This window comes from Papio anubis, chromosome 3, assembly GCF_008728515.1.
Source record: "Papio anubis isolate 15944 chromosome 3, Panubis1.0, whole genome shotgun sequence".
Lineage (NCBI taxonomy): Eukaryota > Metazoa > Chordata > Mammalia > Primates > Cercopithecidae > Papio > Papio anubis.
The window spans coordinates 130,585,359-130,610,940 of NC_044978.1; the positions used below are offsets into that span (position 1 = coordinate 130,585,359).

Genomic DNA, 25,582 nt, shown 5'->3' on the forward strand with positions numbered 1-25,582 from the left:
AAAATAGCACAAGATAATTAATATAATACGAGTACACTATGCAACTCAGTTTTGAGTAATTACATGGTTGCAATGGTTATAAAGGCTGAATATTGACAAAATTGAAACTGAGATCATTGAATTGGAAAAACAGGGGCATGGAAGTCTAATGGATAAAACATAGAGATGAAAAATGTTCAATGCCATTGTATTGAGTAAATATAGAATATTTTTCGTGGTCTAGGCAGTAAGTGCTTCACAAATACTATCCATGATATTAGGATTAAGGTTGGTATTAATTCCAAGTTAATTGGAATTAAGGTTGGTATTATTAATACCTATATTAATAAGGTAGTAATCTATAAGGTTGGAATTACTAATTCCAAGTTTGCTGATGAGTGAGCAAAAGCACAGGAAACTTAGTTAATTTCCCCAAGATCGGTGGTTTTCAACTGGGGGTGATGCTGCTCCCGACCCCAGGGGACATTTGACAATACCTAGAGACATTTTTAGTTGTGATAGCTGGGGTGGCAGTGCTGCTGGCATCTAGTGGGTAGAGGCCAGGGATGCTGCTAAACATCCTATAATGCAAAGTACAGCTCCCTACCACAAATCATTATCTGGCACAAAATATCAATTGTGCTTTGGTTAAGAAATAATATCCAGAATGAAAAGGAATGGCAGTGGGAGAGCTGGGATTTAAATACCAGCAGCTCTTGACCACCTTGCTACTCTGCCTTTCAATAGCAGTCTAATGATGTTGTTTAGAAACATGAAGATATAAATCAGAAGAAAGAGCTGGAAGAATTAAAGTGGTTGCTTCTACAAAGAGATAACCTGAGATGGAGAATAAAGGCCGTAAACTATGATTGTGTTTCTGTGTGTTGTTTTTCACTGTTCTCTTAAAAGACCTGAAGCACTATTCGAATTGTAATATGCTTATTTTCAAAGGTTAAAATATTTGTGAACATTCAAATCATAGACAATTTTCAGCTTAATTATTGTTTTCCATATTTGAGAGTATTTATTAAAATGCAATTTATAAGAGTTTTCTAGCAGCAAATATTTGTAATGAATGAAAAGAGGGAAAAAGGTTCATGGAGGAGAAAATAAGAGAACTTTTGTCTTGATTGACATCTTGCACTTCAAGTTCCAACCTGTTACATAATGAAGCATTTTAAACAGAAAATCCTAAGGATCCAGATTTGTTACGGAAAAAGCTATTCAGACCTTATAGGCAAACAAAAAACAATGGCTTTACTAGATAATGATAGATTACCAATTCTATCATTATATATATTAAAACATCAACATTAGAGGAACAGTGAAGTCACTCAAAAAAACACTGAAAGTGAGTGAAATAAGGATGACACTTTTATTCTTAATAATTATTTCTAAGTTAATAAATGTGATATAATCTAAAAAAGCCATATGGAAAATACAAATCTAACTTGGAAATTCACCCAATATTTTCTGCCAGTAAGAATGTATCTTTAATTCAACAAGATACATGGCAAAGAATAGGAAGAAAGATAGAAAGTTTACGTTACTACTACAGTAGTACATTGGATCAGCAGATTATCCCACTCTTTAGCCTCAGAGAAAACACAAGCGATCTACAAGAAACTCTCCCATCTCTATTTCCTTCCCCACATCTCCATTTTCCTTTCTCAGGTGTTTCTCCTCCTGTATAAGGTGCTTGTTTTTGTTTTTGTTTTTGTTTTCCATGACTAGGTAATTTCACATGTTTCAAAAAGCAAAAGATATCAGCATACAGTAAGAAGTCTTGAACCTGCTGCCAGGCACATTTACCTCATTCTTCCCAGTTCTCTACAAATAACCATTTTTATAGTCTGAATCCTCTCAGTAATTCTTTATATAAATAAAAGCAAATATGGATATGTGTACACACACACACACACACACAGACACACATTCTTCTTATATTTCCCATATGCACTCTTCTATGTCTTGTTTTATTTCACATAACAATGTTTTGGGATACAATTTAATATAGCGAAGTCTGGCCACCTTGAAGATACTTATCATTTAACAAATGAGAAAATTTAATTCCAGAGATTATATTTCCATTAAAAATATTAACTACCATAATAATTACTGTACAATTTTTAAGTTTTTCAATTCTCATATACACTAAAAGAAAAATATTTTTTAAATCAGACGTATATTTTCTATGTTTTGGATTTTTTTTTTTAAGAGACAGGGTCTTGCTCTGTCACCCAGGCTGGAGTTCATTGGCATGATCATAGCTCACTGTAACCACAAACTCCTAGGCTCAAGTGATCCTCCCGCCTCAGCCTCCCAAGTAGTGGGACTACCAATGCCTGCCACCACGCGGACTCATTATTTTTATTTTTTGTAGATAGAGGTCTTGCTATGTGGCCCAGGTTGCTCTTGAACTCTGCGCCTCAAGTGATCCGCCTGCCTCCCAAAGTGCTGGGATTACCAGTGTGAGACACTGTCCGTGGCCTGTTTTTATGAGTTACTAGTTAAGCCAACTTAAAGAAAATGTGTACTTTTAGCAAGCAGTATGTTTGGAAACAAATTCATAATTAGACTAAATATCCTTTGCATAAAACTTGGGCAGACACTGTGGCTCACACCTGTAATCCCAGCACTTTGGGAGGTCAAGGTGAGCGGATCACTTGAGGTCAGGAGTTTGAGACCAGCCTGGTCAACATGGCGAAACCCGGTTTCTACTAAACATACAAAAATTAGCCAGGTGTGATGGCACATATCTGTAGTCCCAGCTACTCGGGAGGCTGAGGCAGGAGAATTGCTTGAACCCAGGAGGCAGAGGTTGCAGTCAGCTGAGATCAGGCCACTGCATTCCAGCCTGCATGACAGAGCGAGACTCCATGTAAAAAAAAAGTAAATCAGTGGTCTTAATGTTCTTAATTTGCCTTAATTTTGCATCGTTTTCTGTACTTCTTCTAAATTGTAATTACTAAAATTTTAAATATGCAACTTTATCAAATATTTTAATTTCTCTATTTAAAAAATCCTGAGATAGTCAAAGATCATTTTTAAAATGCTAAAAACCTAAATAATCACATTGAAATCAATTTTTTTCTAACAAGATTTTAATGGGAGCTAAGGGGTTTGAGATTATATAAATAATTAAACCCTCCCCTCTACTCCACGCAACATGGACAACAACTCAGGTGGACACACATTTCTTTGAATGGAGCTCAGAATGTGAAGTTGGTAGGAGAGAGAAAGAAAAATGTAACACATGACAACCATACACCAAGTTAACCCCAAAATATCCCTGCTTCCTGGGGATAAACAGCCTAATTTGACCTAGAATTGTGAAATCAAAGGAAGGTGAGAGTTTCTCTGTGGCCCTTCCAAGATTCTCCCAGAGTGCAAAGCCTATTATAATGCCACAGTAGAATCCTATTTCATAGTCAGTTGTCTTTCAATAAATGGTGTTTTGCTTCAGTTCTAAATTAATATTATCTTTTGGGTACATATTAAATTAGCTGCCCCTCTTCTATTTCAAGTGAAAAATTACTTTGCGTTTTATGGATTCAACTTATTCCCAGAACTGCTAGAATTGTACTAGCAGACAATCAGAGGGTATTGTACCATGTCTATTTGAATTTCTTATGGCATATGGACATACTCTTGTCTGAAATAAAAAAAAGAAAAACTACATAAAAAAGTGGAAAGATCAGCTCTACTCCCTAAAACAGGAAGAGAAACAATTTCAACACATATAATAAAAGGAAATTCAATATCTATCGAATAACTACCATAGGCAAAGCAATCCAACCTTCCAAAGGTTGAAATTAGTAATGTGTTACTAGAAATACAATAACAATGTCAAATACAGATTATATTAGTGCTGTAATAAAGAAAATTAAGTCGAGAGTTTTCAAATTATGTATGTTCACAAGCACAAAAATAACAAAGAAAAATGGTAAGCATGTTGTCAAAATGCAATCAATGATATTTCAATCATGCCACATTTCCCCAGCAGAATTTTGTTATGTTTATTCTGGTTGTTTTGTGTAACTGAGCTATCTTTTTTTTTTTTTTCCAGTTATTTTGTGTGTGTGTGTGTGTGTGTGTGTGTGTGTTATTTTGGTGAAGATGAAGTATAAGAACTCTAAATTCTTTATACAACTTCTATGTATCTTTGAATAGACTATCAATTTTTTTTTTTTTTTGAGACGGAGTCTCGCTCTGTCACCCAGGCTGGAGTGCAGTGGCACAATCTCGGCTCATTGCAAGCTCCGCCTCCCGGGTTCACGCCATTCTCCTGCCTCAACCTCCTGAGTAGCTGGGACTACAGGCGCCCGCAAGCGCGCCCGGCTAATTTTTTTGTATTCTTAGTAGAGACGGAGTTTCACCAGGTGTTAGCCAGGATGGTCTTGATCTCCTGACCTCGTGATCCGCCGGCCTCGGCCTCCCAAAGTGCTGGGACTACAGGTGTGAGCCACCGCGCCCAGCCTAGACTATCAATTTTTAATAACATTATTAATTGGACACACCAACCGAGCTGTATGTTCTTATGTGTTATTTGCAGGCACTGATAAGTTTCTGGAAATTAGAAAACACTTTAAGTCATATATATATATATTCTAATACTGCAGAGGCATGTGAATCAAGTGGTTTGCACAATTGATGTCCAAATAGGAACTTATTTTTTGTTAAAATATTATTTATCAGGTATAGGAATTCTCAAGAGCTTCATACTGAATCTATAGGCTTTTTTCTTTGTCTTCAAAAGTACAAAAAATCATTTAGTGTCATCTGTAAATATGAAAGTAATAGCAAATATAAAACGCATTTAGGAAAACATAGAAAAAGTAAGCCAAATGTAATCTCTAGGTCTTTCAAAATTAAAAATCCCTTTTGGGAAGAAGAAATTTATAAGTACAAGGCAAATTTGCTAATACATTTTTGTTTACTTTGTTATAAGTACAGTATAAAATTAGCATAATTTTCAAGGACTAGATGCCATATTACTAATATAAATACATGCCATTTAGAGAGTGATTACTATAGTAGTTTGAAACAGACAAAATCAAGCAAGGGTTTTTGCACACATATTTTGCAAATATAAACTTAGAACCTTGGTTTTACCAAAATTAAATGAACCTTATCTTTATTCATGATCATATCAAATAAGTACCTTGGCTCTTTGCTCTCCCCAAACAGGCCTCCTTTTCCTTAAAGCTATTCCATTTTATTTGGCTTAATCTATAGCTAGAGCAAGACTGAAATAATCATCTGTCATCTAAAAAAACCACTTACACGAACGACACTGTGGGAAAAGAGAGACGCAGTGGCCTGTCACTGATGACGGTCAAACAAGAATTGGGAACTAAACGAATGAGCCCTGAAAGACTAGTAATTTGATAGGAAACTTTCTATAGTAGCTGAGAAAACAATGATACATTACATAAAATTTAATCTTTTATAAGATTTTTGCATTTTAGTTGATAACATTTATATTTTTATCTTCCTACTGTGGTTATAGTTGAATGTGTTATTAATATTATTAGGTGATATAAATAAAATTGACACATTATTTTATGAAAATCTTATTTTATTATTCAAAAATCAAAGAATCATTTAAAATTGTTTGTTAAATTGAAATAGTTCATAAAGATCTTTCTTGTTTATTTAATTAGTGATTAATGGAAAAACTTACTGTTACTATATCCAAATAACCTGTTCACCCTACCCTCACCACTCAGTGAACATTAACTCTGCCTAGTATCCCCGTGCTGGGGATACTAAAGTGGCAGAGACTTACAGTTACCTAAGTAAACTAACATATATTTTCAATCCCTTCTTCTCGTGCCTACCTTTCCTAGAGGCTAGAAAGGCTATATACTTGCTTGCTTGCTTTCCTTGCAATCAGAAGTGGTCATATGACATAATTCTGGTCATATGACATAATATGACATTAATATGTAGGTGAAAGAATACTGGAGAGAAGTCTTTTGGGGGAAAGTCTTAGTTTTTCTACATTTAAAAAAAGGAAAAGGAACAGCCAAGGCTAGACACACAGTTTTCCATCATTCTTTTGGTCTTGAAAGAGGATTGAATGTCTGGAATTGCTGCAGTCCTGTTGTGACTTTAGGAGGAAGGTAAAGATAATTGAAGTGATCCTGGATTGGATATTGTTGAGCTACTGCACTGTCAGAAGCAGTTGCCTACTACCTGGTTTCTAATGTGAGAAAATAACTCTTTCTGTTTAAGCCACTTCTTATCAGATACTCTGTTACTTGGGGCCACTAGTCATTCTGATGCACTGCCCTAAAAGAGTTCATATTCTGAGAAAAATATGATCACATGCCCAAAGTAGGTGACAGTGCTTTAAATAAAAAGATATCTCTTTTATCTTATCTAAATTAAGGTATCCCCCTTCCACCCCTTTGCAATATTCTGATTATCAGAGTCTAGCTATTTACTGAAAGAAAGGGCTGGTGATTTCTCAAAGGGCTGGTGGATGAGTTTATGCATAGATGTGTGTTACTTTTGGTTAAAAGATAGGTAATGAATGTATGAATGTGTGTGTGTGTGCATGCATGGGTGTGTGTAGGGTGATAATCCATATAAAATAGTTAATTTCATCAGAGACTTTGTGATACAGTGAACACAATTGGTGCTGCTTCAAGAACCAAGTGACAAAGTATGGCACAGTGGTGGCATCTCTTCTGTAGTTAAGCCCAGCCCAGTTCTAGCTCTTTGGTAGGCAGTTTGGGAATCACTGAGAGATAATCCCTATGACATCAACATTAATTCTGTCACAGAGGGCATAAGAGCAGCAGTAGACATGTCAGAAAACTCTACAGTAAGTGACATTCAGATATTAAACTTTTAGGAGGTCTAAGTGGAAAAACAAAGATAAAGTTTACAGAGCACATATGAATATCTCTTGAAAAATCCTGGAAATGTTGGAAGTGGTAAGAAATTTTTGGGAGTCTGGAGTTCTTATGAGAGGGTCTCACTCTGTCACCCAGGCTGGAGTGCAGTGGCATCATCACAGATCACAGCAGCCTCTACCTTTCAGGCTGAAGCAATCCTCCCATCTCAGCCTCCCAAGTTGCTGGGACTATAGGTGCACCCCACTACACTTGGCTAATTTTTAAATTTTTTTGTAGAGATGGGGTCTACAGACTGTTGCCCAGGCTGATCTCAAACTCCTGGGCTCAAGTGATCCTCCTACTTAGCCTCCCAAAGTGCTGGGTTTACAAGTATGATCCACCTTGCTTGGCCTAAATTTGCATTATTAATATAACTGGAATCTAGTTTGTAGACAAACTGATGGGGTTATGAAGAAGGTGATGTGTGGTTTACAGATACTTTAACTCTTCACCCAATTCAAGTTGCTATTGGTGAAGAGAAGCTTGAAGCTGCTATTGAGAAGACTTTTATCCAATAAAAGTCTTGGATTAAAAGTCCAAGACAGTAGCTCAACAATATCCAACCCAGGACTTTTACCTAACACTTTTATCCAACTTTTAATCCAATTCAAGCTGCTATTAAGAAGACTTTCCCAATAAGAGAACTGGACCAGAGAAAGGAAGATTATTCAAACAAGAAAGCAAGAGAACGCTTATTGAAAGCTGAGTAATTGGAGTATATTCTTTGATTAAAGGCAGTAGAGTTTATACTTCTTCAGGTTCATATTAATGGTATACTGTAATAACCATATCATTAGAAGGGTAAAAAAGTCTTTTTTTTTCCCTCTCCACACTCGAAGACTTTGTATGCAGTATTAATATCTCTTCATTTTGTAAAAATGAAATTGAATGCTATGGAAAGACTAATCATTGCAATAAATTACTATGGGCAAGAAAACCAGAATAAATTGCAAAAATAAATTTAATGGAAGCATTCTAAACTCATATTATTTCACAAGTGTCCTCAAGTTATATGTTCCCTTTAACAAAAACTAAAACAAAAAACCGTAGGTTTTGCCTTATGGAAAGTGTTTATGTAAATAAGACAATCTAGAACTCCCAACAGTAGATCCATGGTCAAGAGGCCTTGGCCTAGCATCAAAAGATTGGCTAATGAATGCATAATGGTAGGTTGTTAGTGAAAATACAATGCTTACATCATATGTGTGTAATATTTTATAGTTCTTTAACTTTTTAGAACAGCTGAAGAACTACTTATCCTAACCGATTCAGCGCTCTAAGACAAATTTCCCCTCTTCATGTTGTTGAATGTGGCAAGTTCCCCTTTTAATATGAATATCATAAGTCTGGGTTTGGCCCTAAACTAACAACTAGTCTCTGTAGATATGACCATTTTCCTCCTAAGTTTTCTACTGGTCATTATAGGGGGAGATGTAAAAAGCAAGACAATCAACTTAAAAAAAATTATTTTCAAGTGATACCTGTTTAAATTAAATGCTCTAATTCCACCTAACAAAGCCCTTAATGATCAATTCTCTTGCACAGCAGCTCACTCCCATCAGACAATATGAAATCACACTCTTTAAGCCAGAAGATAAACTAGAAAGTTTAACTTCTGTCTTGGTCTTCATTTCTGGGAATACTTTTACAAATCAAGATTAGCAGCCATGAACCCTAAGGCAAGTCCCTATGGGTCAGGATTAGAGCATATTCACATTAAATTACTTAGTATATGTTCTAACATGGCTAAGTTTCAAAAAAACAGAAGGGTTATGCTTATTTGCCATATTCCCTTCAACCAAACTGAATAGGCAGTTACATAACTTGCCAGGACAAGTAGTAGAAATGAGTCAGAGACAGGACCAACCCTAGTAAAAATTGTGAATTAGGCAGTTTGACTTCAGTGTCACACCCCTTTAGTACTACATATACTTCCTTCATCCCCTCCCTTGGTATCATTAGCCCCGAGGGCCACCCTCATACCACATACCTCTCCCCCACCAAATTCCTCTCTCTCTCTTCCACTCATCATCGAAACTGTCTTCCCCTCTTTCCCACTTCCCCTTCATTAATTAGAATGTGCAGCTCCAGTATCTCTCTCCCTCAGGGTTTAAAATGACAACTAACTAATCTGATAAACTAATCCACATTAAGGTGTGAAGAGAGAAAGCTAGAAAATAAAATGAATTTTAACTATGACTTTCTAAAGATAACACCTTTGCAGTTTAACTCATTAATGACTAAAAGTGAGAATTTCTAGCCAATAAATTTAGGTGAGGGAAATGTTTTGGTTCAGGTAGAGCCTTGAAGCACCTGGAAAATCCAATAAGAATAGATGGTTGCTTTTATGGTGTAGCCAGCTCTACTAAGCATAACTAAGTAGCCCTGGTCAGTTTGGGGCCAGTAGGGGAAAACTGGAAATGGGCTAAATATACAAAAGAAGTTCATTTGCAAAGAAAAGTGGAAGTTACAGGAGCACCACAATTAAATTTTTCTGTCTTAGTATTTCATAGATCTAGCAAGTCCTGGTGCCTGTAAATATTTTCCAACGTTTCTCTTCAGAATGAAAAAATTATGTCCAAAAATTATCTCAAGCCTAAAATATTCAGTAATTCCCAAAACCTGTAAAGCTTTTTGTTGTTCGGCTTTTTAAAAAATAGTGAACTAAAGCTTACAGTTTTCATGCATATATTGTATTTGCTCCTGCTGAATATTGAAAAAACAGTACAGGCTATCGTGTGGAACATATTCGCTACTCTTATTTCCTTCACTTTGTAAATGAGGAAGATACTGGGCAACAGAGCGAGACTCTGTCTCAAAAAAAAAAAAAAAAAATTAAGTGACTTTCCAAGATTTGTACTTAGGTTTTCTGAGTGCAAACGCTGTGTTCTTTTCAATGTACTTTGTCCCAGTGTTTAGTTATCTATGTCATTTCAGTCATGTGACTCTGCATCCTAGGGGAATTCTCAAATTTTAAAGAGGGTTCAGCTACTACCAAAAGAAAATAACTTGTGTATTCAATGGACCTGAAGGTAATTGTAGTCCTATCTGGTTTCTATCACTGCATTTTTTTCCCCTAGCTAATTCTTGGTTCACTTGGAAGTGTTAGCATTGCCTCACAAAGTCTTCCTTAAGCACTGTCAGAGTCTGTGCTTCAATTACCTGCTCATGTTTTGGTGGATTACTTATCGCGCTTCTGCTTCTCACCTGGGCAACGTTCCCATCACAGCTCTTACTCTGTAAGCAAGAAAGGATAATATGCTTCTGGGCTTAAAGTAGGGAAAAACACTAACATAGTTGGCAAGTCAGAATACAAATATTGCACATTGAGATGAACACAAGAAGCCAGCTGGGAAAACACTGCTATTTACAGATTTAGATTAGCCCAGAATTCATTTCAGCCTTTGAGGTAAAAGGTGGCATTTAAAAATCACTGGCATTTAAACACACACTCTTAACACTTTGGAGAGATATAGACCCCTTTGTGAATTTGTCAAAAAATTATGGATGAAGCTGGGTGTGGTGATGCATGCCTCTACTCCCAGTTACTTGGTAGGCTGAGGCTGTAGATTCATTTCAGCCCAGGAGTTTGAGGCCACCACACAGTATGACTGTGCCTGTGAACAGCCACTGCACTCCAGCCTGAGCAAGAGAACAAGACCCATCTTTTAAAAGGAGAAAAAAAAGTATGGACATTTTCCCTAGAAAAAAGCACCATCACACATACCTGGAATAGTCTGGGGGGTCCATTATGTGGTTGTTCATGGGTCCAACATAAAATATTCTTGATTTAGAGTGTGTCATGAGTACAGTCCCTAAGTGATGAACAACCTGAGGCCCCATATGCCATTAAAAGCCCAATATTTGTTATGGCCAGTTTTCTAATTTCCTTAGTAGGAGTAGCAATAATTGATGTGGATCTTTTATAACAAAAGTAACATATGCTTGCTGTAAAGATTTTTTTTAATTTCAGAAATGCAATGTTTTCTGTAATTATAATCCTCAAACATTGTTAATAGAAAAATATCTCCATGTGTATTTATAGATATAGGTATTTTTAAACAGAAATCAGATCATATTATATGGCAACTTGATTCTGTTGCTAGATCATATATATTGGTTTACCAGGGTTTAATCATTCTGTTAGTATGGACATTTATTTTGTTTTTGATTTTATAACTATCAACAATAAGGCAATGAATATCCTTGATCATATATCTGGTCATGTATATAAATATATATAGGATACATTTCTGAAGTAGAATAAATTACAGGATATAAACATAAATTGTGAAAGACATTGAAATTGTATTTCCAAATGGAACAAAGTAACATGATCTTTCTATTACTTACAGAAACTTTTTATTATATTTTATGTAGTAAAATGTACAAATTCTTTTAAGTTTTTGGTTTTTATCACGTGTGGAAACAAGACTCAAATGCTCTAAATGAATTCACTCATACCTCCTTCTAGTATGTTATGACTCAGATTTTTATATGGAAATCTAAATGTTATTAAACAGAAAAGAGCTTGGAAGTAGACCCTAGAACATACAGGAATTTGTATATGATACAGAGAGGATTTCGTTTCTGTGGGGGTAAAGCTGAATTATTAGGTAAAGATGTGGGGACAACTGGGTCGCTGCTGCTATCACCAAAATAAATTCCATATGGATGAAAAAATATAATGTGAAAAACAGCCATAAAACTTTTAAAAGAAAATATGGGAGAATATTTTTGGTAACAACAACAACAACAAAAATGGCTTGTAAGCATAGAAAAAATCCTCAAATAGAATCGAAAATTATACCTGTAATGAGATATCAATTTATATCTATTAGACTGGGAAAGATAAAAACAGTTTGATAATGCTGTATTGGTGAAGATGTGGGGAAACATGGTGTGCTACCAAACTTTCCATCTTTGTTAGGATGCCTGGAACTTGTATCACTTATCTGGAAGGCAGCCTGGTTTTGTCTATCAAAATGTAAAACGTGGGTGGGCACGATGGCCCACGCCTGTAATCCCAGCACTTTGGGAGGCCGAGGCGGGTGGATCACCTAAGGTCAGGAGTTGGAGACCAGCCTGGCCAGCACAGTAAAACTTCATCTTTACTAAAAATACAAAAATTAGCCGGGCGTGGTGGCTCGCGCCTGTAATCCCAGCTACATGGGAGACTGAGACAGGAGAATCGCTTGAACCCGGGAGGCGAGGTTGTAGTGGGCGGAGATTGCGTCACTGCACTCCAGCCTGGGTGACAAGACCAAAACTCCATCTCAAAAAAAAAAAAAAAAAACCCAAGGAAAATGTTCTTTAACCCAGCAATTTTACTTCTAGAAGCTAAACCTACAGATGTACACTACATGTAAGCCAGAATCGGATACAAAGAGACATATTTCAACTTGAAACCTCGTCTCCACTAAAAATACAAAAAATCAGCTGGGCGTGGTGGCAGGCGCCTGTAGTCCCAGCTACTGGGGAGGCTGAGGCAGAAGAATGGTGTGAACCCGGGAGGCGGAGCTTACAGTGAGCCGAGATCAGGCCACTGCACTCCAGCCTGGGCGACAGAGCGGGGCTCCATCTCAAAAAAAAAAAAAAAAAAAAAAAAGGAATAGCAAAGGCTTGGAAATAACGTATATACTCGTTGAAAAGTGAGGAGGTAAATCATGCTACATCTAAGCAACAGAATACTACACAGCCTTTCAAAAGAACTAGACTCATCTAAAGCATCTGATAACAGAAATAACAGCTGGGAAGCTAAAGTCAAATAGATATTATGAAGTTTAAAAAATCAATATATTAGATGAGTAATATCCTTTGGAAAAGGATATTTAGGTGTGTGTGTCTGAAAAGATACACAAGAAATAACTAGGTTTCTCAACACTGTAACCTGAATGATACACATCATCCTGCCCTTTACCTGTACCTAGTTGACTGCTTGAGTCTGCTGCTAATCATTCTAATTTATAATTTATTTTAATAGTTTTTATGTAACTCCCACTCATTTATTTTCTTTTCAAGACTCTTCTTATTTTTGAATGGTACTCTTCCAAATGAATATTTAAATTATTTTATCAAATTCCTAAAAGTATTCTGTTGGACATTTGATTAGAATTATACTGGATAGGCCGGGTGTGGTGGTTCACACCTGTAATTCCAGCAGTTTGGGAGGCCAAGGAGGGAGGATTGCTTGAGCCCAGGAGTTTGAGACTAATCTGGGCAACATAGCAAGACCCCTCTCTACAAAACTTTTTTTAAAAATTAGCTGGGCATGGTGGTGTGCACCTGTAGTCCCAGCTACTTAGGAGGCTGAGGCAGGAGGATAGCTTGAGCATAGGAGGTCGAGGCTGCAGTGAACTGTGACTGCACTACTGCACTCCAGCCTGGGTAATAGAGCAAGACCCTGTCTCAAAAAAAACCAACAACAGAAAAACCAAAAGAATTATACCTGATATATAACTTACTTTTAAAAGATAATTATACATTGTTTCAACCTCGGTATTTAAAAGTATATTTCTTTTTTATTTCAAACATTGTTACTTGTCATAAGTCTGTCATGATTCTAAAATTTTTTTTAGAGATGGGATCTTGCTGTGTTGCCCAGGCTAGCATGCAGTGGCTATTCATAGGCACAATCATAGTCCACTACAAATTATATCATTTTTAAAGTACGTCTTATAACTTTTGTTTATATTTTACTTTATTTATTTATTTATTTATTTTAAATAAATATGGGGTTTTACTATGTTGCCCAGGCTGGTCTTGAATTCCTGGGCTCAAACAACCCTCCTGTCTCAGCCTTCTAAAGTGCTAGGATTACAGGTATGAGCCACCATGCCCAGCCAGTTTCATAAATTTATTTTAGTGTTTATTTTTAGCTACTTAAATTTTTGCGGCTACTGTAAGTGGGACGGATTCTTTTTATATTGCATTTTCAAATTGGTTATGATAATACATGAGAAAGTTCTTTTCGTATGTTTTTATTATATTATTATTATTGTTATTGTTATTTTTGTGGCAGGATCTCACTCTGTTGCCCAGGCTGTAGTGCAGTGGTGTGATCATGGCTCACTTCAGCCCCAACATCCTGGCCTCAAGCAATGTTCCCACCTCAGCCTCCAGAGTACCTGGGACTACAGGTGCATCCCACCATGCTTGGCTAATTTTTTTATTGTTTATAGAGAAAGGGTTTCACCATGTTGCCCAGACTGGTATTGAACTCCTGGGCTCAAGTGATCTGTCCACTTCGGCCTCCTAGAGTGTTGGAATTACAGGCATAAGCCACTGTGCCCCACTCCCTGTATGCTAATTTTATAACTAGTTATCTTAATTCATCTTTTGTTGCCTCTAAGAGTTTTTCAGTTGATGCTTTGGAGTTTTCATATTATTTGCAAACAAATGACAATCCTGACTTATTTACAGTACTTAATTTCTTATTTCTATTTTATATCTAATTGCATTGGCTATCATTTCTATTGTTACAATGTGATAGTGAACATTCTTGCCTGTACTTGACTTCAATAGGAATAATTACAATGTTATGTTATAAAGGAAGTTGCTGGCTTTAGTATACCACATATATATTTAAATTATTCCAAAATCTAATTTTTATTGGGAATGATGCTGGACTTTACAAAATCCTTTTCAGCATCAACTGAGATCCTCATAATGTTTTCCTCCTTTGACTTATTAATATAATCAAGCAGATGAGAAAATTTTCTATTCTTGGACTATTGCCATTACTATATACATGAAATAATTTCTCTTAATTTTGGTATATCATTTGTAATGTAGTGTTGGGTTCCATTTGTTAGTAGTGACTTACATTATATCCAAAAGGAATTTAACCTGTAGATTTCCCTTGTGTGTACTTTTTATCAGATTGTATTTTAAAACCAGTCTTTCAGCTCATCCAAAACAGAGGGATTACTGGTGAAAATGCCTTGAGGGCAACCACCTGAAATGGCCTTAACGCAAATAAATAAATAAATAAATAAATGAGAAGAGAAAGAAAAGGAAAAAAGCTAACAACACTGTGGTTTGTCTACTTTGTGGAAATTTACAACACTATACTTGCTATACCTTCTTTCTGATGTGAATTCACAATCTATTGCAGCCATTAATTAAGGATATTGCTTTTCTTTCCAATAAATACATGAGCTTTCTTTCAGAGGCAAACAGAGGCAGATGTTTCATGAAAGTTTCTGTTCTTCCCAACCTGCCTTTCCCACCTCCCTAAGAGATGAACCAGAACATTTAAAAATGGGGGAAGAATTCATTCACTTGTGTCTGCAGTCCAGGGAGCCTGGCCTGTTATTTACTTTCACCACTCATTCCTGCTGCTGCTTCTTAGTTTTTGTTGTTTCCCTCAACTGACTTTCCTCATCTTTGCTGCATTCATCAAAGCCCGGGGTAAATTCCCCTCTTCCATAAACTGAGGAATCTAGCCCATTTTACATAGCAGACTTTCTCTTACCTGCTACCTACTCAAAGTTTGGCTGCACATTTTAGCTATTATTATTCTCAAATTGTTTCAAGAGTGCTAGTTTTCTTTCTTAGGCCCCAGGTTAGCTCCTTGGGAGCAGAGACTTAATCTCAAAATTCTGCTGTGCATTTTCCGTTGTGTTTAGCCCTGTGAGTAATCACATTCAATGCATACTTGCGAGGCATATTTGACTGAAGATATCTATCATAGTTATTCATTTAGTAAATGATATAATGAAAACGCAAGTGCTCGCCAAAGATAAATCATTACTATTAATTCCCTCATTTATCATACATGTATGGCAGCCTCAGGGGCTAGGGAACGTAGAATTGCTGCTTTGACTTTCTTGGGGAAGCCAAATAAGCCTCAGATCCCTCCACTTTGGAGCCAGGCATGAAATTCAGATTTACCTAGGGCTCCACATTAACGGTCTCAGACTAAATTTATCTTCAGGTACCCTTTCCAGACTGGACCAGTTTACCTTATACCTCTGAGAATAAACCAAAACTTTCAAAACTCAAATCACAGGATATTATTTGTTCATGAATTCAGCAAGACTCTCTTGTTTAACTATTGAAACTCAAATATTTCGGCTTGCAGCAAGGAGGGGTATAGCTGTCTGGATATACCTTGGCCAAGTTTTAGTGTATACAAAAAAGCTGGAAGTTATCGACTATGTTAAACCTTTTCCTTAAATTTTCAAACTTCGGGATTATTTTAGTCTCACAGAGAAAATAACAAGGCAAGTATTTACAAACTTTTTTCAAAAATATGAGAATTTGAGTTTTCCCTAGGGCATTTGGCGTTGTGCTGTCACCACACCTTTGAAGATCGCTTTACAACCGTGGGAAAACTCACCGGGTTTTTTTCGTTGACCCCGCCATTTCTAAGTTGCTGTATTGCTGCAGGGAGCTGGCAAAGCCACGCTCTTCCTCTCCCCCATTCTCCTCATCCTTTCAAAGTCCAAAGCTCCCGGTGAGAATATAGAAACAAGGCTGCGAGGCAGCGAAGGGTAAGGGAGGAGCCAGCACTTATGCATTTTTCACTCTCCTCCTCACTCCCTAGGGTCATGAAGTTCTGTTTCTGAAGTTAGAAGTGTGGGGGCCGTCGGCTGCATTTTCAACTTGGCCTAAAAGTTGGAGTTCACACTACAGGCGCTAGGAACTTTGCCGCTTGGTCACCAACCTGAGCCTCCGGCTAGTCCGAAGAACGCGAAAAGCCAGGCCCAAGGCACCGGTTGTCATGGCAACCGGGGCGCTGGTCTCCCCGGCGACCTAGTCCCTAGGGAGGAGGCGGAGCTGGAGGCCAGGCGAGCCAATGAGGTCGAGGGGAGTTCGGGGTCGGACATCTGCGGTCCTCCCAGAGCCGGGGAATGGTTGAGTGACAGGACCGGGGGGGCGGAGCCGGCGCGGCTGCCCGAGGTGGAGCCCGAGTAGTGCGAGTAGCTCCGGCGGCCGCGCTGAGGCGAGGGTGACACACCATGCTCACGGTCCCTAGAGACCGTCGTGCTGGCGAGCCGCGCTCCGTAGCTCCCCGGTCCGCCTCGGCAGCGGTCAGAGTCGCCTACAGGAGTTGAGCTGCCCGCGCCGGAAGGTTCTGGCGAAGCTCTTGGAGGGGCGTCGAGCACAGTAGGGCGGCGGGGGTGCGTTGAGCGCTCGGGGGTCCGGCAGTCGGCTGGGATCGCCGCTGGAGGGGCGTTTCCGAGGCAAGGAGGAGGAGGAGGAGATGCTGCTCCTCTTCTCCCCCCTCCCCAGGCTCCTTCTCCAGCTCCTTCAGCCCACGCCCGCAGCCGCTTGTGGGAGAAGAGGTGGTGGCTCTCGGCGCCCGCGGCGGCTGCCGGCGGCCCGCCCCGACGCCGCGTCCCCGCAGCCCTAGCCCGGCGCTCCAGTAGCAGGACCTGGTCTCGGGACCAGCCGGTAAGGAAGAGAGCCGCCCTGGGCTCTGCGCTGCATGTGCAGAAGTGCAAAACAAAGTACATTGCGCTAGCTCTCTTCCTCCTGTCTCTGCTTTTGCTCCAGTCCCTAAACCCAACTCCTCTGTTGCCCTGGTAGAAGGAACTTTTCTTTGGTTGTGGTGGTGGGGTGTTTTTGTACTTTAGAGTGGGGGTGGGGTGACTGGAGTGGGGAAGAATGAGATGAAACTCCATTGCGGAGTAGGTAGATCCATCTCCTCAGCGGAAGAAAGCCGGATCTCGGGAACGAAACCCACAGGGGGAGTACGAGATTGTGGGGTAACAGGGAGTGACATTGCCCCGTCGTGCTTGCACAGCTCCGCTCTGTGCGTGCTTAAGGGAAGGGCTCCCGGAGTCTGTTTCTAATTTCTGCAAATGATTGTGGAGATGGTGTGGTTAGAGGCCGCCCAGAAGAATGTGTATGTGTAAGGGCTCGAGAAGGGGGTGGGATGGCGGGGAAGCGGAGGAAGAGGGGGCAGAGAGAGAGAGAGAGAGACACTGTCTGATGCAAGCTCTTTTATTGCTTTTCTTCTGCTCGCTAAAATTAACACTCTACCCTCCGGCCCCCTAGCCCCGCCGCTTTGCTCATTACGTGATACTGTAAGAGCAGACAGCTGGGAAGCTAAAGTTAAACCAAAGTCAAGAAAATTCTTAAAAAGTTTAATTCCTTGTGTTGTGAATATAATGGAGAGAGGAAGATGGGGAGAAATATCACTAAGAGATTTACAGCAATACAGTTTTCATTGGCCATACACGTATATGATCGACACCACCGCACACTTCCAACTAATCTATTCGACAGCCTTGTGTCATTTTCATTTAATTGCATCTTTGAAACAACAAACGCGGTGACTTCATAGGGAGCTGCCTGGAGCTGAGCTCCCTCTCAGAAAATGGGGCAATCGGGTTTGTTTTCAAGGCAGGACCTGAACAAAATGTAGGACACCTGATCTGTGGGACGAAGGGCGCTGGTAACTAATTATAAATTTTAAGATTTTAAAATTTATATCTAGAAAGTTTACTAAAGGATGGGGGAAAAAAAGTAAAAGTGGATGTATTATGAAACAAGCTTTGGTATTTTCCCAAAGTCTTGATGACTGTGTTGGCAGCGTCCAGGTGAAAACTTGCTTCATGCTCATTGGCTGCTTGTAATGGTGCCAAGATACAAATTATTTCTAGTTTTAATATCACTAGGAGCATTTTTTAGTAAATTCATACATACATTGATTTAGTAAATTTATACAGAGGCTCATTGATGTCCAATCTTGTTTATTATACTTTGTTCATAACATTGTGTTCTACTTGATGTTCTAGAGGCTTTGTGGGAGTATGTGTGGGGAGAGGATAGGATGGAAATTAGAACTAAAAATAGAAAAATATTTGAGGTTAGTTGTTAAGAAAAGGTCTGATTTCATAGTGTTTTTCACTTCTACAATTAGAGAATTATAGCTTGCTTTACCATTATGTAGGTTTATCTTTGAATTTATATTTGTCTCACCACTTTTACTTGCATGTTAAGCCTACTTATATTTTTAAGGGTGATTACCAGCATCCAAAAATATAAATGGTTTTTCATGTCACAAGTTACATACACGCACACCATTAAAACCAGTGTCAATTTAAAAGGCAGATTTTAATACTATGATAGGGGTCACGTTATAAAACTTAAATTATCTTTTTGTTGTTGTTTTTGAGGGCTGCCTCCTAAATACAGTATGTGAATGTGGGAATTAGCTAATCATTTGTTTTGGAGTAGAAGATGGTAGGTGATCATCTTTGAATGAATGAAATTTATGTATTCTTCGTTATTGAGAAAAACAGGTGTTGATTTGTTCTGTCTTTAATATGTTAAGGGTTGGATGGAGAAATGTTGTAGCTTCTCCCATGTCAATTGAGTGTATGTTTTTCCAGCTCATCTTAGTGCCCAGCCCCAAATGTACTGGAGAGAAGGACTATAAGGGATAAACTATGACTTCTTTCTTTTTCCTCTTCACCCTCTTCTTTTGACAGAGGGTGTAATTTTTAAATAAACCCCAAAACATTTTTATGTATAATTAAATTATAATTAACACCATTTGAAATGGAAAAGACACACAACCATACTCCAAGCCAGTGCATTTAGTAGTTACTCCTGTCAACATATACTTGTTTTGGAATATGCTTTGAGAGAACTCTGTGTGGTTCAAAGTGTTCTCCCATTGGCCTCTGATGCAACCAAGTATGACTCATTTGAGTATCACTTTACAAGGTAGGGGCCTGAAAAAGGAGAATAGATAATGGGTCTCAGGATAGAAGAATCAGTGCTGATGGGAATGATAAGAATCTTTTGGTCTGGACTTCCTTTTTTTTTTTTTTTAATCCCTGAAAAACTCTCTTTTAATTTGAAAATTAAAATGAGTCAAACAACTCAGGAACTAAACTTTTTAGAGATAGCTTTTAAGATAGGGTCTCTCTCTGTTGCTCAGTTTCGAATCATGGCTCACTGCTGCCTCAGCTTCCCAGGCTCAAGCAATCCTCCCAACTCAGCCCCCAAAGTAGCTGGTACCACAGGTGTACACCACCACACCCAGCTAATTTTATTTTATTTGTTTTAAATAGAGACAAGGTCTCGCTGTGTTGACCAAGGCTAAAAGATAGCTTTTAATGAGTACATTAATGTAGGACTTTTGACGGCTTAAGTTAAAGTTGAAAGTTTCTTTTTTTTTGTTTTTTTTGTTTGAGATGGAGTCTGGCTCTGTCGCCCAGGCTGGAGTGCAGTGGCGCAATCCCGGCTCACTGCAAGCTCCGCCTCCCGGGTTCACACCATTCTCCTGCCTCAGCCTCCCGAGTAGCTGGGACTACAGGCGCCCGCCACCACGCCCGGCTAATTTTTTGTATTTTTAGTAGAGACGGGGTTTCACCGTGTTAGCCAGGATGGTCTCGATCTCTTGACCTCGTGATCCACCCACCTCAGCCTCCCAAAGTGCTGGGATTACAGGTGTGAGCCACCGTGCCCAACCAAAAATTTCATACTAGCTGTAAATGTCCCATCAAAACTCCGTCTGTAAACTGCTTTGGGAGATGGAATTCTAATAATCCTTTGAGTTTGGGGAGAAAATGAAAACATCTTTAAGACCATTATTCTTGTTTAGTGTCAGGCACTGTGACTAAGCACCCTGCTCTATCCTGCCCAACCCTGTTCCCAAGAATGTGTGACTGTCACTAGTAGTAAGGCAGTAGGTGGGCCATTGGTTAATTTCTCAGGATAAAAAGATAGCAATTCCTACATAATCTTGTATAGAGTTAAACCATAAACTTCACATGTTTTTTTCCAGATAAACTTCACATGTTTTTTCCAAATGCATAGGAAATACAGAAATAGAGTCTGGTTTAAGTGCTTGTTTAGATGTGTTTGCCTTATCCTGTGCTCTGCCATTGAATCCTGCTTTTTTAATTTTTGTTTTGTTTTGATTTGTTTTCACACTGGAAAAGTATGAAAATTCTCTGAAACAAACTGTCTCAAAGAAAATCCTTCTGCCATAGTATAAAGAGTGTGGAGGACTCTGCTGTCTGACAAATATGTGTCCAAATCCTAGAGACTATTAAAGTTTATTTTTAATAATTTAATAATATATACCTCTCAAGTCTTTTTTATTTTGTTGTGTGTGTGTGTGTGTTTTCTTTTTTTTTGAGATGGAATCTCACTCTGTCGTGCAGGCTGGAGTGCAGTGGTGCAATCTCAGCTCACTGCAATCTCTGCCCCCAATCCTGGGTTCAAGCAATTCTCCTGCCTCAGCCTCCCTAGTAAGCTGGGATTACAGGCATGCGCACCATGCCTGGCTAATTTCTGTACTTTTAGTAGAGACGGGGTTTTGCCATGTTGGCCAGGCTGGTCTTGAACTCCTGACCTCAAGTGATCCGCCCACCTCAGCCTCTCAAAGTGCAAGGATTACAGGTGTGAGCCACCATGCCTGGTCCCTCTCAAGGGTATTTTGAGGGTGAAATTAATATATGCAAACGTGGTTTAAGTGCAAGCTAACACTCAATATTTAGGTTGCTTGCTTCCTTGCAAATTTTCTTTAAAAAATTAAAATTAAATAATCACAAACACGTATGACTACTCAAATCATTCTTGAATGTGTAACTTGAATCTGGCTGAGCAAAAGGCCCTCTTTACCTACTAACCAATAAATGTCTTTGGTTGCATACTTCATCTATGCTTAATAAACAGTTTCTTTCTTTCTTTTTCTTTTTTCTTTTTTTTCTAGTTTAGTACTATTCAACTCTGCCTGTACCTTAGAATCACCTGGGTAGCTTTTTTAAGTTTGTTAAATTTTTTTTTAAGAGACAGGATCTCACTCTGTCAACCAGGCTGGAATACAGTGGTGTGATCATACCTCACTGCAACCTTAAATTGCTGGGCTCAAGTGATCCCTCTGCCTCAGCATCCTGAATAACTGATACTACAGGCATGCGCTACTCAGCTAATTTTTTATTTTTTGTAGAGATAATGGTCTTCCTATGTTGCCCAGCCTTGTCTCAAACTCCCTGGCTTGAAGCAGTTCTCCCTCCTTGGCCTCCCAAAGCACAGGGATTCCAGGTGTGAGTCACTGCCCCAGGTCTGGATAGCTTTTAATAATCTCCATGCCCCGGCCTCAACTCAGACTAATTAAACCAGAATCTTTGCAGACGAGAGACCCTGGCATCCATATTTTTAGAAACTCCTTAAGAAACTATAGTCAACTTTGGAACCAATATAAGACTCTACTAGAATTTAGTGTAGAAAATTTGGTTCCCACAAATGCAGCAACATTTTTTGTGTTGGATTGTATTTTATATTTATGTATTTCTTCTATATAAATCTTAAGAATTTAAAACACAAAAATGTCTCAGAAGCATCTATATATATGCCTGTCTACAGGACTTTTTACTATTTGGATGAGAATTTAAGGTACAAATATTTCCCTAGAGCTATACTGTCAAATGTAGTTTCCCTGGCCATATATGTTATGTAAATTTATATTTTAATTAAATGAGATACAATTTAAAATTCTGCTTATTACAACTAGCCATATTTTAAGTGCTCAGGAGCCACTTGCAGCTAGTAGCTACTGTAGCAGACAGCTCAGATATAGAACATTTCCTCATCACAGAAAGTCCTGTACTGCTTAGAGATTTTGAAATTTGTATATGTTTCTTATCATCTGAAGTGGCATATGTATAATTCCTATGTTATTTCCTTCAGATTTATAATTTAAAAATATATTGTGTTTTTTTGTAAAGTTACTTTTTTTTTTTTTAAAGTCAGGAGAAATACCACATTTTTTATACATTTCCTCTTTCCTCAGTCTTTTGTACCTAGTTAAAGGTTTTTCTTTTCAAAGTTAACCAAGAAGAGGAAATTTAGTGTCCTTGTTTTTTTTGGTTTTTTTTTTTTTTTTTTTTTTTTGAGACGGAGTCTCGCTCTGTCGCCCGGGGTGGAGTGCAGTGGCCAGATCTCAGCTCACTGCAAGCTCCGCCTCCCGGGTTCATGCCATTCTCCTGCCTCAGCCTGCCGAGTAGCTGGGATTACAGGCACCCGCCACCTCGCCTGGCTAATTTTTTGTATTTTTAGTAGAGACAGGGTTTCACTGTGTTAGCCAGGATGGTCTCGATCGCCTGACCTCATGATCCGCCTGTCTCGGCCTCCCAAAGTGCTGGGATTACAGGCTTGAGCCACCACGCCCGGCCTGTGTCCTTGTTTTTATTGCTTATATCAGTATGCTCTAAACCTAACTAATGGCTTAATTGCGCTTGTGTACTGCAAAAGTTTCAGGTCTGGAAATGTGATGTCCCAAAACACTGAAAATAGTCTCATTTCAACACAAATGTTAGGATTTGATTGAAAGTTTTCCTTTTTGATAAAGATCTTTTTTCTTTTGCATACAGAAATTCTGAATTATCAAATCATGTCATTGAGTTTTCAACAGAAAACTGTTTTATTAGTTTTAACATGAGCATAAAGGTGTGAGAGAAAATTTTTTTCCTACAGGGGAAGGCATCTCCTTGAAAAAAATGAGATTCCTAAAGAATTCCCAGTGTTTGGAAGCTAAGACTGTGTCATCAAACTTAGTGGTATTTGACACTAGGTAACTACTGATCCACAGCTTAGAAGAAACTGCTGTATGGTTCATCCTATACCTGCTCCTTACACACCTAAAAAAGATGTTTCCTAATCAAAGTTTTATTGGTTTAGTATGCTCTAAGTAGAAGAGGAACAATAATTAATTTAAATTAAAAATATTCCTTCTTGGTAGATGGTATTTTTATTTTATTTATTTATTTTTTTTTTACATACCACGTTTTTTTACCTGCTCTGATCAGGTAGATTTGTATACAGAACATTGGGAGTTATATTGTTGAAAGAATGCTTGATGGAATGTTTTGTGTACGATATCATTTTCATGTTTTAATGCTTCCCCACTTAGTTGTAATAGAGTCTGTGGAACAAAAGTGAAACATTCTTGTTGAACTTAAATTAAGGTTAGAATGATTATGTAACCTGAGATTGTGTTAAAGATATTCAAAGTTGTATTCTATTTTGTTTTTTGAGGAAAGGTATAGCCCGGGAATTTCTAAAAATTCTTTTAGCGCTATTTACGTATTTTTGCTTCTTCTAAAAAAGTGTAATTTTTAAAATAAACATTTAAATTATTTAGGGGATGATTATTTTAGGTCTTAGTGTAGTTAAATATTTCTTCTGGAACATGTAATTCAGTTTTTGAAGCAAAAATAATTAGTATTTTAGAACAGGAATTTCAGTTTTTAATGATAAATTCCCTTGTCAGTGTCTTTTATATTTCTGTCTTTAGCTGAGATGTAATTTCATGAAATTATTTGAACACCATATTGATTAAATTCATTCTTTACACAATCTGTTCTAATTTTATTTTCATGCTGGTTTCTCTACCTGGTTCAAGGAATGAGCTTAAAGCAATGTGTAACATATGTCAATTTTCTAGTACTGTATGAAAATTTACCAAGACTGAAATGTATTTTTGTAGCTGTACTTCATGAAAGCTGTGACAGGTGTTTAAAAACAAACAAAAACCTAAAAATTAAATAATAAATCACTACAATAACATAATAGAAACTTTAGTTCCAGAATGTTCGGTTATCAAATCTACACCAGATAAAACTATTGTAGCTATACTATTCACTTGAGTTCTATTGGAGCTTAAATTCTGGCACTGCCTTAAGGAGTATAGGAATGAAAAACGGGATATGTGTTATTACATAGTACCCAGAGATACTGTAACTTCAGTTATAATTCAAGGTAACATATTCCTCTATGTTCACAGTTTGGGGCATATGATTCTTAGAGTTACAATGAAAAATTTAGAATATATTATTCTCTAATATTAAAACTTAATATTTAATGGAAATTTCCTTCAATTTTTAAACAAAAGAAAATATTTGAATATGGTTGCATAATATATCACACTCATTGGTGTGAAGACCAAATTGAGCTCTGTTTTTAAGGTAAAATTTTATCTGAATTTTTTTCAGGTTTACGTTAGTACATCAAACTTTCTAACTTTAAAGGGGTTTTAAGATTGTATTGAGATACTAAGATTCAATTGAAAAAATGAGTACTACTGTTCTTCCACCTGCGGGGATGCTTAAGAATCACTGTCTATGAACCACAATGTTTGAGTATTTTTCTAGGTGACTCTGTAATGATAAATCTGGGCTTATGCAACATTTGTATACCTAGTTCCCTTTCTAATTGTTCCTTATTCATTAATTCCTATTCTTTGCCAGACACTCTACTAGGCACTGGTGGTGCAGTTTCCGAGACATTTCCAAGGCGTTTCCAAGACAGACAACTTAGTGGAATAGTCTGAGGCCACATAGCTTTAATCATCTGAGTTCATGCTGAATAAATCAATGTATTGGCAGGATGTATTGCACAGAGTAGCTGTGAAGATAAGATTAAATAACATGCAAATGGCCTTGTAAAACTTTACAAACATGTGGGTACCTATCTGAATATATATACAGGTGATTTGTTTTTACATGTTGCTGTGCATGGTGTTGACCACTTCTGTTTGATTTAGAGAAACAGTATAGTATGGTATTTAAAGCATAGACTAGGAGCCAGAATGCCTGGGTTTTGATCTGACTCTGTGGTTTAGAAGCTCTGTGACCTTGCCCAAGTTGCTTAACCTTGGTGTACTTTATTTTCCTCATCTTCAAAATGAGGATGATAACCAAGCCTACTTTATGGGATTGTTGTGA

The 25,582-nt window shown here is 37.9% G+C and overlaps 2 protein-coding genes across 2 annotated transcripts in view; one reads left to right on the top strand and one right to left on the bottom strand.

Annotated features, from left to right (window-relative positions):
• Positions 1–17,350, bottom strand: part of LOC110743372 (single-stranded DNA-binding protein homolog sam-10-like) — a 43,189-nt gene extending 25,839 nt beyond the window's left edge. The window contains exons 1-2 of the mRNA XM_021939063.1: positions 16,231–17,350; positions 10,050–10,124 (exon numbers count right to left, since the gene is read on the bottom strand). Coding sequence (XP_021794755.1) covers positions 16,613–17,350 — 738 coding nt within the window. The 3' untranslated portion in view covers positions 10,050–10,124; positions 16,231–16,612. The remainder of the gene's footprint in view (positions 1–10,049; positions 10,125–16,230) is intronic.
• PTPN13 (protein tyrosine phosphatase non-receptor type 13) overlaps positions 17,198–25,582 on the top strand; it is a 222,809-nt gene continuing 214,424 nt past the window's right edge. Inside the window, exon 1 of the mRNA XM_031664826.1 lies at positions 17,198–17,288. The gene's annotated coding sequence lies outside the window, so the exon portion shown is untranslated. The remainder of the gene's footprint in view (positions 17,289–25,582) is intronic.